We start from the raw sequence: 13,935 nt of genomic DNA, 5'->3' as shown, positions 1-13,935 counted from the left end.
AACAAGGTGCTACCTACATTTCCTTTCTCATCTGTTTCATTCCAGAGCACTGAATGCAAATATACAGTAATTAGGGATGCCAATCCCGGGCCATTTTTTCAATCCCGGGATTGACTTAATGGTGAAAAAGCAGGTAGCAGCAGGGCTCTTTAGCTGCACTGCATATTCCTCCTTAGCTCTACCCCATGTCCTTCAGTCCTTATATACTCTCTCTCCTCTACAGTCCTTCTAGCTCTCTCTCCCCTGTCAGTCCTCTCTCTATATCTGTCTCCTCTCTCCCTCCTCCCGCCTACCAACCTCTGCTTGCTGGCTGGAGACCCGGCATGGCGATCCGGCGGGCGGGTGCAGCTGGCTGTTACCTAGCCAGTTGTCTTGGGCTGGCTTCTTCCTGGCTGGATAGACTTGGTTCGGCGTGCAGGAGACCTAGCGGGTAGATGCGGCTGTCGGGCTGCGTAGCGTGACCTCTGATGTCACGCTGCGCACAAAGGGCAGCCGGGCAACATCTGCAGGAGACCCAGCGGGTGGACATGGATGTTGGGCTGCGCAGCGTGACCTCTGAGGTCACGCTGCGCACAGAAGAGGGGCAGCCGGGCAACGTCTGCTACTCAGCGCTGCCCGGCGTTTAAAGAAAAACAAACACAAATGTCGTGCGGTAAGCAATCCCGAAATCCCGGGATTGGATGAGCCAATCCCGGGATTGAAATCCCGGTGAATTTAGGCCTAAATCCCGGGATCCCGCCGATCCCGGGATTGGCCTCCCTAACAGTAATGTATAGTAGGCATAAAGTTGTCAGATCATCCCTTTAATAAAGGACACATATGAATTACATAGATTCTGCGGTTGCTTTACTTATACCACTTTCAAGTAAAACATGCTGAGTCCAACCCTATATTTTGAACATGGGTCCACACCGGCAGCTGGATCTGGGTTATTCCCAAATCCAGACAATCACACTGTTCGGGGACTTCATTAACCCAAGTTGAGAGGGCTGGAGGGACACAGAGAGGTGGAGAGGCTGCTGGAGGGACACAGGGAATGGAGCTGCTGGAGTGACAGAGGGGGCACTACTGTGGGCATTATGGGTATAAGGGGCACTACTGTGGGCATTATTTGAAAGGGGAACTATTACTGTTAACATGTTGTGTAAGGGGTACAATTGCTGTGGGAATTATGTGTATAAGTGGCAATACTACTGTAGGCATTATGTGTAAGGGGCACTACTACTGTGGGCATTGTGTATAAGTGACACTACTGTGTGGCATACATGTATTAGGAGTATTACTGTGTATCATAATGAATACATGAATAATGAATAAGGGGCACTACTGAGTGATTTAATGGGAATGAGGGGCATTACAGTCATTATGTGGATAAGGACACTACTATGTGGTGTAATATGAATCAGAGGCACTACATGCAGTGAAACGTGAATATGATTTTGCTACTGTGTGGCATAATTTGAATTGGGGTACTATTGTGTGACCAGCCCCCCTCCTTGTGAGACCATTGTCCGTTTATGGGAGGTAAAACACAAATTTATAATTGCAGGGGTGCTGAAAAACCTAGCACTGGCCCTGAGCTGAGGGGTGGGATCCTTGGCAGGGGAAATTATTTCCGTCACCTCTCCATGACCATGTTAAGGCCTGAAAAGGCGCATTAGTCTTGGTATTAATCATCTACAGGACCTGTGTACTTATTTATGTGTCCTGCATTAAAGCAGTGATCTGGCAACCCAAAGTAGTTAACACTTCATTTATAAGTTCCCTAATCACGGCAATAAAAGATCATTGGTATCACCAGCATTTATAAAATACATAATGTATTTCAGATATTTTACCTTTGACTGGCCACTTAGTTTTTTTGGGGGTAAATTTACTTAAGCTTCTAAAAATGCCACCAATCAGATTCTGTAATTTCTCTTTTACAGTATAGAAAATGATAGACAGAATCTGATTGGATAATATTGACAACATCCCCTTTTTATTATTTTTGGAAGCTTTAGTAAATTTCCCTCTATTTCTATATTATAAATGCAACATTATTAAGTTGAACATTATTACGTACATCTGTAACAAAGTTAAATCAGTTTCTTCCTTTAAAAGAAGCAGGGTTCACATTAAGTACTAAGAAACCTACTTGCATATCTGCTATTTTACTAAGAAAAGGTCATCAGAGGTCAGTTTACAAGTCTGTTCATTTCCTAGTAAAAATTTAAACATGATGTTTAATACATGTGATCTGTGAGCAATATTCAAAGGCTTCTTTGTTCACTGTGATTTTAGTGAAATTGTCCTCTGTATGGACCATTTCAAGGGAAGAATCTTTAAAGGGAAATGAACAGCTTTTGATTAACAAATTGGTGTGTAATTCATCATGCAAGATAATTATCTAATTTAATAATCAAGGCAATCAACAAATTATATAGAACATATTAAATAATTCTGATAAACACTAGAATGTGCATTGCAATAAACACACACAGATCCTGGCATAGGTCCTCAAGATAAGTATCAATAAAAAAGAATAAAACAGCGCTGATGCTTCACTGAGTTATGAATACGTAAGATACAGCTAGGATATATAATTCTGCTCCTGAAGAAGACGTGGGCACTTCCATGTTGAAACGCGTTGAGCCTGAGCCTGCGTTACTTGCCTTGCCAACTCACCCAGGACCTTTGCTATATTTCACCGGATCAGCATACTAAAGGGGACTCATATCGGTACCATTTCCTGCGCGAGGGAATTGCCTTTCTACTATATCTACATTGTAGATACCTTGCATAATCAAGCAGAGCAACTATACGGATATCTTTTTCGTGGACACCCCCCCAAGCTGGACAATTGACTGGGACATTGCTTTCTCTATATATCTCATCAGGTCCGAGGTGTGGTATACTCCAAAGTGGAGCTTCCATTCTGTATCAAGGCCTTTTTATCATGTTTTCATCATTCTCTTAATGCTATTTATGTATATATTTTATTATTATATTTTATTACTAATACATTATTAAAATGAATTATATTTCGTAGCCGTATTCTACTTATTCATAACACAGTGAAGCATGTGTGTGTGTATTCTTTTTTTTTTCTCCACTGGGGACCTAACCCCCAAATCCCCCCCCCCCCCCCACCCCTAATAAGTAGCTGATAATTGAAAGCACTAGCATATGAAAGTGGTGGGTATGGGGGAGGTGTTGCAAAATGTATTATCACTTCCATGGCTCCCGCTGTATATTGCCAAGGTTTGTGGCTAGTCTACGAAACGGTCCCAAGGACTCTCTTGAACATGACAGGCAAGTATGGAGTAAATGCATGCACTTAGGACCATTTCAGTGAAAAAATTTAATAAAGTAGTTGTTGCAATGTTCACACTACTTAATACCTAAAGTCCTCCCTAAAATTTAGCGTGGAATATTGAAAAATTATAATGCATCCCCAAGGTTTACTTCCCCATGAGCTTCACCAAATTCTGTCTACCATCCTGGAAATTCCAGAAGAATCCCAAATTAGGGGAATATCTTCTGGATGCCTGAGGAAATATGCATTTCTCCTTTAAGGGTATCCATAGAAAGGACAATCCTAGATCAGGTCATCAGAAACAAGTACATTAAGACAGACATCAGGAGTGAGGAGAGTGCTAGACAAGCAAGTAAACACTGCTACATAAGGTTACATAAGAGGGGAGAGTGACACAGACATTGCTGAACCAGGTCATCAGGAGAGAGTAGAGTGAGACATTGCTGGACATCCTGGACCAGGTCACAGGAGAAAAGAGAGTAAGGCAGACATTGCTGGATTTGGTCATTAGGCATGAGGAGAATTGTGCAGGCCACGCTGGGCCATGTTGGTAGTATCGGGGACAGTGCAGCATTAATATCATAGTAAACCACATAAAAACCAAGGGGTAAATGTGAGAAGCCGAAGGTCATATTTATGAAGCGACCTTATTACTTTTCTCACCAAGTACTAAACCCTGAAATTTTAGTTTGTCATCATCCCATCTCCATTCTAAATGATTATGGGCCTAATTCAGTAATGGCTGTAGTTGTGCTAAAATCGTTAATTGTTGATTATCGCACAGTTGAGCATGTCCCAGCTCGCATGGCACAGACCACAAACTTTGGTTGCATCCCAGAATGATGCGACCACAGTCTGAGTGACAGCAGGGACAGCAACGAGGTGTTGGGTGATTGTCAACGTGGCATTTGTGGGTGCGATCTGTACACACCACCATGATGGTTCACGGTGGGTGTGTCATGTCACACACAGCCGCTGCAAGCAATAACATGGTGGCCTTGTGCCTGCCTTTGCAGAGGTAAGAGGCTATCATAGTTATGCGAGTGCTTAATAGCTATGCAACCTGACATACTGACCCCCCCCCCCCCCACTGCATGCTGAAGAAAGCAATTCTATTTTTTTTTTTTTTTTTTCAAAACTGCAACTGAAGATGAATTACACCTTTATAACCATAAAATCTACATAACATATAATGTAATATATTTGTTTTGGGATGAGTTTATTGTGAACATATCCTTTTAATGCTGACAGGACCTTTATAGTTATTCATCCATCTAAGCATCAGTAACATAATGGTTTCTGTCAATTTTATGATATTTATGTCCAGTCTATTCTTGAAAATCTTTAGTAAATGTGTCCTGTTGTTGTTGTTTTTTTTATATATATATATAGCCACCACTAAAATTTATTTCCTGTGTGCTGGGGAAGAGCAACCTCCAGTTTTCTGGGATGAATGTCAAGTTGACCATCTCAACAAACAGCCTTACATTGACAAATATGGACACACAGCAGGTACGTGTAAGAGGACACCTTGGTAACCCGTTGAGTACAATATGCTATGTGTTTTCAGAGTATTATATGAAAGCTTCGCACATAAGTGGCCATCCTCATTATCATTAACTTCTGATTTACAGTATACAGTATTTTATTTGATATTAAGATTATAAAGGACATTAAATGATATTAATGTACAGTAACTACTTTAAGACATTAGATCATTCCATGTGTGTTGAACTGGATTATCGGCCAATGGTCCTGGTGATAGCTAATGAGCGTGGAATAAAATAACCCTTAATGTCATTCCTTGACTGTCACCTACAAGGTGCCCCCCTCCCCCATTCCTGGTGCCCTAGGCTGCTGGCTAATCAGCCTATTGATTAATCATGCACTGGTCATCGAACTAAACAGAAAGTGAAAATAGTGCAATACCTACTACCTAACTGATGGACTGGGTGCAAGCCTGGGACCTGACCTTTCCACAAGTCTGAGTTAAAATGTAATGTAAATGTAATAATATAGCCTAAAGTCTGCAAGCTTCACAACGTATTTGTCATTTCTTTTTAGGTAGTTGCAAACCATCATATGCAGTCGATATCATTTGCTTCGGGTGGCGATCCAGTAAGTATACTTTTGATTTATATTGCAATAAATGTTATTTCAGATCATTTTAATTTATACTAATCACTTCATTTACAGACACGTAGTACTAAACTATTGCAACATTCTATTCTATTCTAATATACATTTCATGTTTACTTTCTTCAAATTACAGTATATGGCCTTAACCCCTTGAGTGGTATGCCCGGAAATTTTCCAGGCTCAGCTGCGCTGCCGCAGTGGGCTGTCCCGGAAAATTTCCGAACATACCACAAATATGAAATAGGTGTGCGCCAGTGGTGTCCAGGTGTGCACCATCTCTTGAGCCCCCCGTTGCCTCCCCCAGCCCCCCCCCAATCACCTGTCCACCGGCTGTCACTGTGCTCCGGCGATCGTACACTGGAGCTCTTCTAAAAAGCCTCTAGCCGCCTGTCATTTTGCAGGAATAACGTAGGCGGCAGGCTCGGGGATGTTCGGGGCGGCTCGGGGGGGACTCGGGAGCACTCAGGCGCCCGAGTCCTCCCGAGCCGCCGCAAAACATCCCCGAGCCTGCCGCCTGTGTGATGACTGACAGGCGGCAGGGAAGTTCCGGAGCTCCGGCGTACTAACGCCGGAGCGAAGGTGAGGAGGGGGGGGGGCGCCTAATGATCTGTGGTGGGTTTTGCTGGGGCAGGACAAACCTGCCCTGGTAGGTTTGTCCTACCCCAGCAAAACCCACCACTCAAGGGGTTAATAAACTCCAGCTCTGAGCAGATGTTTTTGGGTGTGGGAATAATTCCTGCAGCAAAATATACCCTGGCTCTCGGGCTAGAGATGTAAATTCATCTCCTTTGCCCAGAGGCAAATTGGAATTTGGTGACCCCCTCCCCTTAAAAAGTTTGACAATGGCCAAGTGGTCTAGGTCAGACTCACAAGATTCAGTGGTCTGCAGCATCCCATCACAGTCCAGCAGCAGGGGTGGGGTCACCGTTGCCTGCTGTGGCACAAGTTGAGTGATACCAGGCAGGAGCTGTCCTGTCCACTATTCTCGGTCAGAACGGATTAACTCTGCAGCAGCAGGTGTGCCACAAAGCTCCATTGGAAGAGCAGCGGTCACACTTGGATCCCACTATGAACCACACAGATGCTGCTATATATGCAGGTGCCCCTTTAGGGCTTGGAGCCCAGAGGCAGATGACTCCATTGCAGTGGCGTAGCTTTGTTTGGGGCACCCCCCCCCCCCGCCGTTAATGGGGGGGCGCCCCCCTCTCCCCGCCCGTCCGGCCGGCCGCCGTGCCCCCCGAGCCTCCTACCCCCATTGCCGCATGCTTACCTGTCCGCGCGTCCCAGCTCCCCTCCTGTCTTCAATTAATTCTATGCAGACGGACCACGATAAAATGGCCGCCCCATACCGCAGACAGTTTCAGAGAACAGTCTGCTTTATGGGGCGGCCATTTTATCGTGGTCCGTCTCCATAGCATTGATTGAAGCCAGGAGGGGAGCCGGGACGCGTGGACAGGTAAGCCTGCGGGGGATGGGGGGCGGGGGGATAACTATAGCACCGCAGCCCCCCCGGCACCCCAATATGCACAGCGCCCCCCCCCCGTGACCGCGGGGGCTGCGGTGCTATAGTTACGCCACTGCTCCATTGGCTCTGGAAGTTAAACCCCTATCTCAGGCATATCTATCATTTATTGGATTACTTTTCTAACAAGTATACAAATCAACAATAGCCACTGAGTGTTTTTTTGCTAGGTGAAATGTCTGGAATCAAGAATCTATATCCCCTATATTCCCTACCCCATGTACGCGCACACACATTCATTCTAGGATTGTTATGTCGGGAATCAATTAACCGACCAGTATATTTTTGGATTGTGCAAGGAAACTGGAGTGCAAGCTCGGGGGGAATTTAAAAACTCCGCACAGTTAGGACCATGGTGGGAAATGAACCCATGACCTCAACACAGTGAGGCAGTAATGTGACATCAAAAGTTCCAGTTAGGGGTGGAATGTATCCCCGTCTCATTCTGTTCATTAGTACTTAGGGGGTTATTCATAGTACTAGCACGTGCTGGAAATTACCAGCCAACCAATAAGGTCTGAACAACTCCCTTTTTTGTACAGTGATTGATCATTCATATTTCAAGGCAAGGGCATAACTACCATAGGTGCAAGGGGTGCAGCTGCTATGGGGCCCAGAGCTGAAGGGGGCCCATCTTTGCTGTCTAAGTAATATGTTTTACATATAGTTAACACTATCAGTTGCTAAATAGGGGGCCAGGGCCGGCTCTACCACTAGGCAGCTTTTGGGGTGGTGCCACCAAGTCTATAAATCAAAAAATCAGGGATGTCTATGAGGATCCTTGTTGTACTTAATGCAGGTGGCTGTGGAACTTCTAAGACCTCTATACTTTCCCTTGAGTCATACTTCCTACATTGCTGCCCCATCCTCCTTGTACTCTGTTGTGGGTGGCAAAGGGGAGGGTGTAGAGGACCTCCAGGGGGAAGGGGGGGGGGGGGGTTTGGGGGGAATGAAGGACCACATGATTTGAAAAAAAATATTGGGGGGGAGGGGGGAGTAGGTTAAAGTTTTGCCTAGAGTGCTGAGAAGCCTTACACCGGCCCTGTAGGGGGCCCTTACAAACTTTTGCTATGGGGCCTATGGATATCTAGGTACGCCCAAGGTATCTCTCGGTGTTCTAATTCTTATGCTGATTATGTGGTATATGCTCTTGCAAGTATCTTCAAAATACAAGTTTTCAAAAAAAAGACTAAATATATATATAAAATGTTTACTTTCTTTTAGGACACAACAGACTACGTTGCATATGTAGCTAAGGATCCAGTAAACCAAAGAGGTATGATAATAAGATTATTCCTGCAAGGTATAGGACCTGATCACTGATCTGTAAAGTTGCAGATGACAGAGTAGATAGATTCCGCCCAGTCAGAAAAGAAACGCGCTCTGTGCACATCTGCAAATGAATTGCATAAATATCGCAGATCGTTACCCACTTGCAAACCCATAAGCAATTCACGAACCACCAATTGATTTTTCAAGTGTGTGTAAATGTGAGTAAGTCTGATCCTAACTGTCATCTGCATCAAAAAAATGCCCTTGTCGGGATTTCGGCGGTCGGGATTCCGGCGTTGGGATTCTGAACGCCGGGATCCCGACCGCCGGGATTTCATACTGAATCCGTCCTGGGGATGCTTAAACTTTGCGGGTATCCCACAAAAACAGCAACGTTAACAAATGTGCCAGTAAATGTGATAGCACTTAGATATAAATGCAAAACTGAATACACAGTGCCATCTAATGGTGATGACTGTTATAAGCATTAGTAAAATAGCACTATTAGGACTATTATAAACCAGTAAGCCCGCAAAAGCTTCGAAAGCTAGTCTGCTACCTTCTGTGTTTGTGCATGTGTGAGAAAGAGATGTAGTTTCACTCTCTGCCAGCAGATGGCGGTGTTTCGGAGACTCACAGACACTAGACATATATTTATAAATACCTTTTCAATTCTTTACATATTACAATGATATCTCTTCTCTTACACCTGTGGCTATTTTTTTATAGTTCTTATTAATAGCGATTGTTCTGTCATAAAAAAAATATATATATAATGCATATCTATATTTGTGTAGGACAATGTATAGATTCCTACTGTGCGTAAAATGGGTCACTGGCAATCTTTGTGACTCTATGAAAGGTATCCGATCAGGTGCAATCTAACATTGGAAGCTAAAATCGGGAGTTTTTCGTGATTTTTCTTGATGTTTATTTTTTTTAAGGGGTATCCATTTAGAACACCTGGAAAAAAAATACTTGTTTGTGTGAAAACACACAGTAATGGCCAGAAAAGACTGCACTCATAGTGGTTTTGTTTTGCCTACTTGAGGCAGGTGAAACAAAATCCCTGATAAGCCGTAGCTTCTGCCATCTAATAGGATAGTCCCTGGTGAAGCAATTACAGCATGTATTTGGCTAACTCCCAAAATGTTAAGGGCTCATGGATATATTTGTGTTTACTGGGTTTGATTTCTAGTGTTCAATCTAGCAGCCTGCACCTTTCAAAACATATGCAGTTTCTCTTTCCTGTCTGGAGTGTCACTGTCTGCTTTGATGCTTCTAGTACATTCTAGTCTGTATTGAAATACAGACCAGACTGTGCTAGAAACACAACAGCAGAGATCGACACCCAACAGCAGGAGGAAGGAACAGCATGGATTTTAAAAGATGCAGGGTGTGAGAATGAATACTAATTTAAAATTAAAACCCTCTATAATATAACACATATACTGATCGATTCAAATAGTAATGAGTAGGAGATCTCTATGAGTAAGTACGTATAGATGGCATTTAATTTAAAGTTGCCCTTAAATCATTCTTGCCTACTTTTGAAAACTAGTTTCAGGGAGATTATAGTTGGTAGTAGAATTTTGCACAGCGCCCCATTGAGGGGAGTGTCATGCTCCACCCAAAGGGCGTGTCTAGTTCCATATATGGAGAGATTGTGAAAAGAGATTGCCAATACGGTACCTAGAAGCGTGGGTGTGTACTGCTACATCTGAGAGGAACTTTTAAAATGACATATCCAAATGTAGATGAGCCCCAAAGCAGTTAGTAAGACAGTTTACTTTGTAAAGTACTGGGTAATGGGTGCTGATGTTTCAATGTAAATGTATCTATCTCTCATTACTTATTTCCCCAAAAATGTAACAGTGTAATGTGGGCTAGGTGACATGAGGGAGATTGCTAGACTAATGAGGGAGAGAGGGAGATTTCTGATATGTCAGGGAGTCTCCTGCTGGAGGGTAGGCAGCTATGCCTTAAATTGCAGATTTTGGACCTTATTCAGGTCCATTCACAGCGGCCGTTCAATTGCACGGGGACTGTTGTTTGCTGTATGCGCAGCCACATTTCTGTGCGGCCATGGCGAACAGATGATGGTAGTCCAATTGAAAGCAGTGAAATGTGTCCTATTAAGTATAGGATGAGGCCCAGTCAGACGGTTGGTACAAATGGTCCTCTTGTAGAGTGGAAAGGGTTGTGTTCCATGTCTGCAAATGTATACTGTTGTTTTGATTTTTAAGTTCTGATGTTCTTCTTAAGTTATGAATGTATTGATGTATTTTATACAGTAATAAAATAATAATACATTTAATAAAGAACATTATTGGGGATGAAAAATAGAAAGTAAGCAAAGGGACAGAAAGTATATCTTATGATTTATCTTGTACGTTATTTCAGCTTGTCACATTTTGGAATGTCCGAACAGCAAAGCGCAGGAGGTGATCAACACAATTGGGCAAGCCTTTGAACTGCGTTTTAAACAGTTCTTGAAAAGTCCGTCCTTCATAGATGAGAGGTAACACATTGTCACAGCTTCAGCATTTACACCCTACCAATATAGGGCAAAGTTCTGTTACTTATTGATCATAGAAAAGCACGGGTTGGGATCATTTGGTCTATTGCATTATGGTCGAAAGTCATTAGGTCGAATCCATTAGGTCGACATGCTAAAAGGTCGACATGACTCTAGGTCGACATGGGAAAAGGTCGACATGATTCTAGGTCGAAAGGTCATTAGTTCGACAGGTCATTAGTTCGACAAGGTCATTAGTTCGACATTGTCTATGTCGACATTCACAAGGTCGACATGGGGTTTTTCACTGTTTTTTTACCTGAATGTCAACACAGTCGACATGGACACAGTTTAAAGTGCACTGCATCCCCTCGCATCGCTCGCTGCGCTCGCGATGCGTCGGGCACGGTGCCTCGCTACGCTCGGCACACTATTTTATTCTCCCACCACGCCCTAGTGGATGGTAGGGCATGAAATACCGCCTGTCGGCACATGTTGGCTCAAAAAACAGTGAAAAACTCCATGTCGACCTTGTGAATGTCGACATAGACAATGTCGAACTAATGACCTTGTCGAACTAATGACCTTGTCGAACTAATGACCTGTCGAACTAATGACCTTTCGAACTAGAATCATGTCGACCTTTTCCCATGTCGACCTAGAGTCATGTCGACCTTTTAGCATGTCGACCTAATGGATTCGACCTAATGACTGTCGACCATAATGCAGTAGACCAAATGACCGCATCCCGTTTAAACGTTCTTATAACCTTGGGCCTGAGATGTGATGTGACAGGGGGAATAGTTGGGCATTGTTTTGGGACCCCTTCTGTCTTCTGGAGAAGGCCACCTGCACACGTTCTGAGGGCACCCCCTGCAGGCCAGTAAGAAAACACCCATAAACTCCATGCCTGATGCCACACTTGCAATGTATGAAAAATACATATAAAATGAAATATCCTAAAAAATGAGGCACTTTGAAGTTCTAGATATAATTAAAGTTACCTTTATATGTACTGTAACTTGTAATTAAAACACTAGAAACTTGATACAGTAAATCATCTTCCTCCCCAGCTAGAAACAGGTGAGGATTCATAAATAATGTCTAGATAGTCAATAGGTCGACAGTCTGAATGTCGACATTTGAAAAGGCCGACATGCACTAGGTTAACATTGACAAAATGTTGACATGGTCAAAAAGCTGACACAAGCAAAGGTTGACATGAAACACATAAAAACATTGTTTTAAAAAAAAAAAAAAGTTGACATCTGTCAACACGAATCCCTAATTAGTGTAACACATAGCCTAGCATGGCTCACTTCGCTTTTAAAGTATAAAAAAAAGTAATGTCGACGTTTTGCTTGAGTTGACCTTTTCACCATGTCAACCTATTGCATGTTGATCTTTAGTCAATGTTGTCCTAATGCATGTTGAACTTTTGTCTATTGACCTATTGCATGTCGACCTTTTGGTGTCGACTTATTGACTGACTCTCTAAACATTGTAGGTCCATCAACTGGAACCAGAAGAAAGCCCCCCCCCCCCCCCCCCTTTCTTTTTCGTGCTGCTTGACTCCTGAAACCTTGCCAACACCTTTAAAAGATCTATTGGGCCCCAATACTAGTGGGTACATATGCAAGCATGTGGTGGGCATTGCCACCACATTCCACACAGACTCTCTCTGTCCAAATTGCTCTCAAGTGAGTTTATATCATCTTGTGTTTATTTTCCCCTGTGAGGCGATGTGCGTTCCCATGTAATGAATATCGCAAAGCAAACTAGTTTGTGCATGCAGGTATTTTTGTTCTACACCCCATGCTACCCATGCTATGTACTACATACGGGATATGGTCATTGGGTCACCACCAAGTAGGTGACAATCATTAGGTTGACACCACTAGGCTGACATGACTTTAGGTCGACGTGAAGGAAGATCAACATGACTTTAGGTCAACATGGGTTAGTTCGACAAGCGTTTTTTTTTTACTGTTTTTTTGAGCCGACATGTGCCAACGGGTGGTATTTCATGCCCTCCCATCCACTAGGGCGTGGTGGGAGAATAATAAAGTGCACCGAGCCTAGCAATGCGCTGTGCCCGAAGCACAGTGGATAGTGCGAGGGGATGCGGTGCTACATTCTAGTGTTATGTTTTCTGTATCGACATTCGGGTAACAAAAAAAAACATGTCAACTTTTTCACTGTCAACCTTACCCATGTCGACCTAATGACTCTGTCGACCTTACCCATGTTGACCTAATGGCCCTGTCGACCTTTAGTCATGTCAACCTTTCTGCATGTTGACCTTAAGTCATGTCAACCTTAAGCCATGTCGACATAGTGGTGTCGACCTAATGCTTGTTGACCTACTTGCTGGTGACCTAATGATCCATACCCCTACATACTATTGTAGTTTTGTCAAAATCTGGTGTAGTTCAAATCTCATGTAGTTCAAATCACACAGTGTGTACAGTCCAAATTGCATAGCGCACATTGGGGTATATTCAATGCCTTATTGCGAGCAATGACGGCGGGCAGTGCCGATAGCTCGCGGGTCAGTATTCAACTGACCCCCCTGCACTCGCCGCTTCCACCTCTCAGTTTTTTTCAGCGAGGTGGGAACGGCGAGTACGGGTGTCAAACCGGTGAGGGTCGCCACTGTAAGCAGCGGGCTTGCTGCAATAGCGGCGAACCACGCCATTCGGTGGAATTCTCCGATGGCGAGGATTTCCCTGTAACATAGAATAGGGAGAGTGGCTAGCGAGGGGTTTAGACGGCGAGGATGACTTGTTGGCGATCCTCGCCAACAATAATCCGCCCTCACCACATAAACCCCCTCGCCGACAGCATTGAATACCGCCCATTGTATAGGCTTAAATCGCCCCAAGCACACATCTCACTGTGTGTGGGCACCATGACTCTCAGTATTTGTTTTGTTTCAGTAGTTGCTGATCAGGTATAAAATAATTCCTCTGTGAGGACTGGGGCGCTTAAAACAGATAACTGTCTTCCCTTTGATCCTGGTACTGTCTATGTGTTTTGAATTTGTATGTTCATCAAAGTAAAGTCATATATATATATATATATATATATATATATATATATATATATATATATATGTTATACATATAATATTAAATTAATTATGGCACTACTTTTTTCCTAAGGACACGTATTAAAGCGTAACGT

At 43.5% G+C, this 13,935-nt stretch overlaps 1 protein-coding gene across 1 annotated transcript in view; it reads left to right on the top strand.

The window, feature by feature from the left end:
• SHC4 (SHC adaptor protein 4) overlaps positions 1 to 13,935 on the top strand; it is a 71,829-nt gene that overhangs the window by 31,489 nt on the left and 26,405 nt on the right. The window contains exons 4-7 of the mRNA XM_083183944.1: positions 4,691 to 4,810; positions 5,363 to 5,416; positions 8,184 to 8,235; positions 10,635 to 10,752. Of these exons, the coding sequence (XP_083040070.1) occupies positions 4,691 to 4,810; positions 5,363 to 5,416; positions 8,184 to 8,235; positions 10,635 to 10,752 (344 nt within the window). The remainder of the gene's footprint in view (positions 1 to 4,690; positions 4,811 to 5,362; positions 5,417 to 8,183; positions 8,236 to 10,634; positions 10,753 to 13,935) is intronic.

Source organism: Crinia signifera, chromosome 4 (genome assembly GCF_055691185.1).
Source record: "Crinia signifera chromosome 4, ASM5569118v1, whole genome shotgun sequence".
Lineage (NCBI taxonomy): Eukaryota > Metazoa > Chordata > Amphibia > Anura > Myobatrachidae > Crinia > Crinia signifera.
This window is presented reverse-complemented; position numbering and strand designations above follow the sequence as displayed.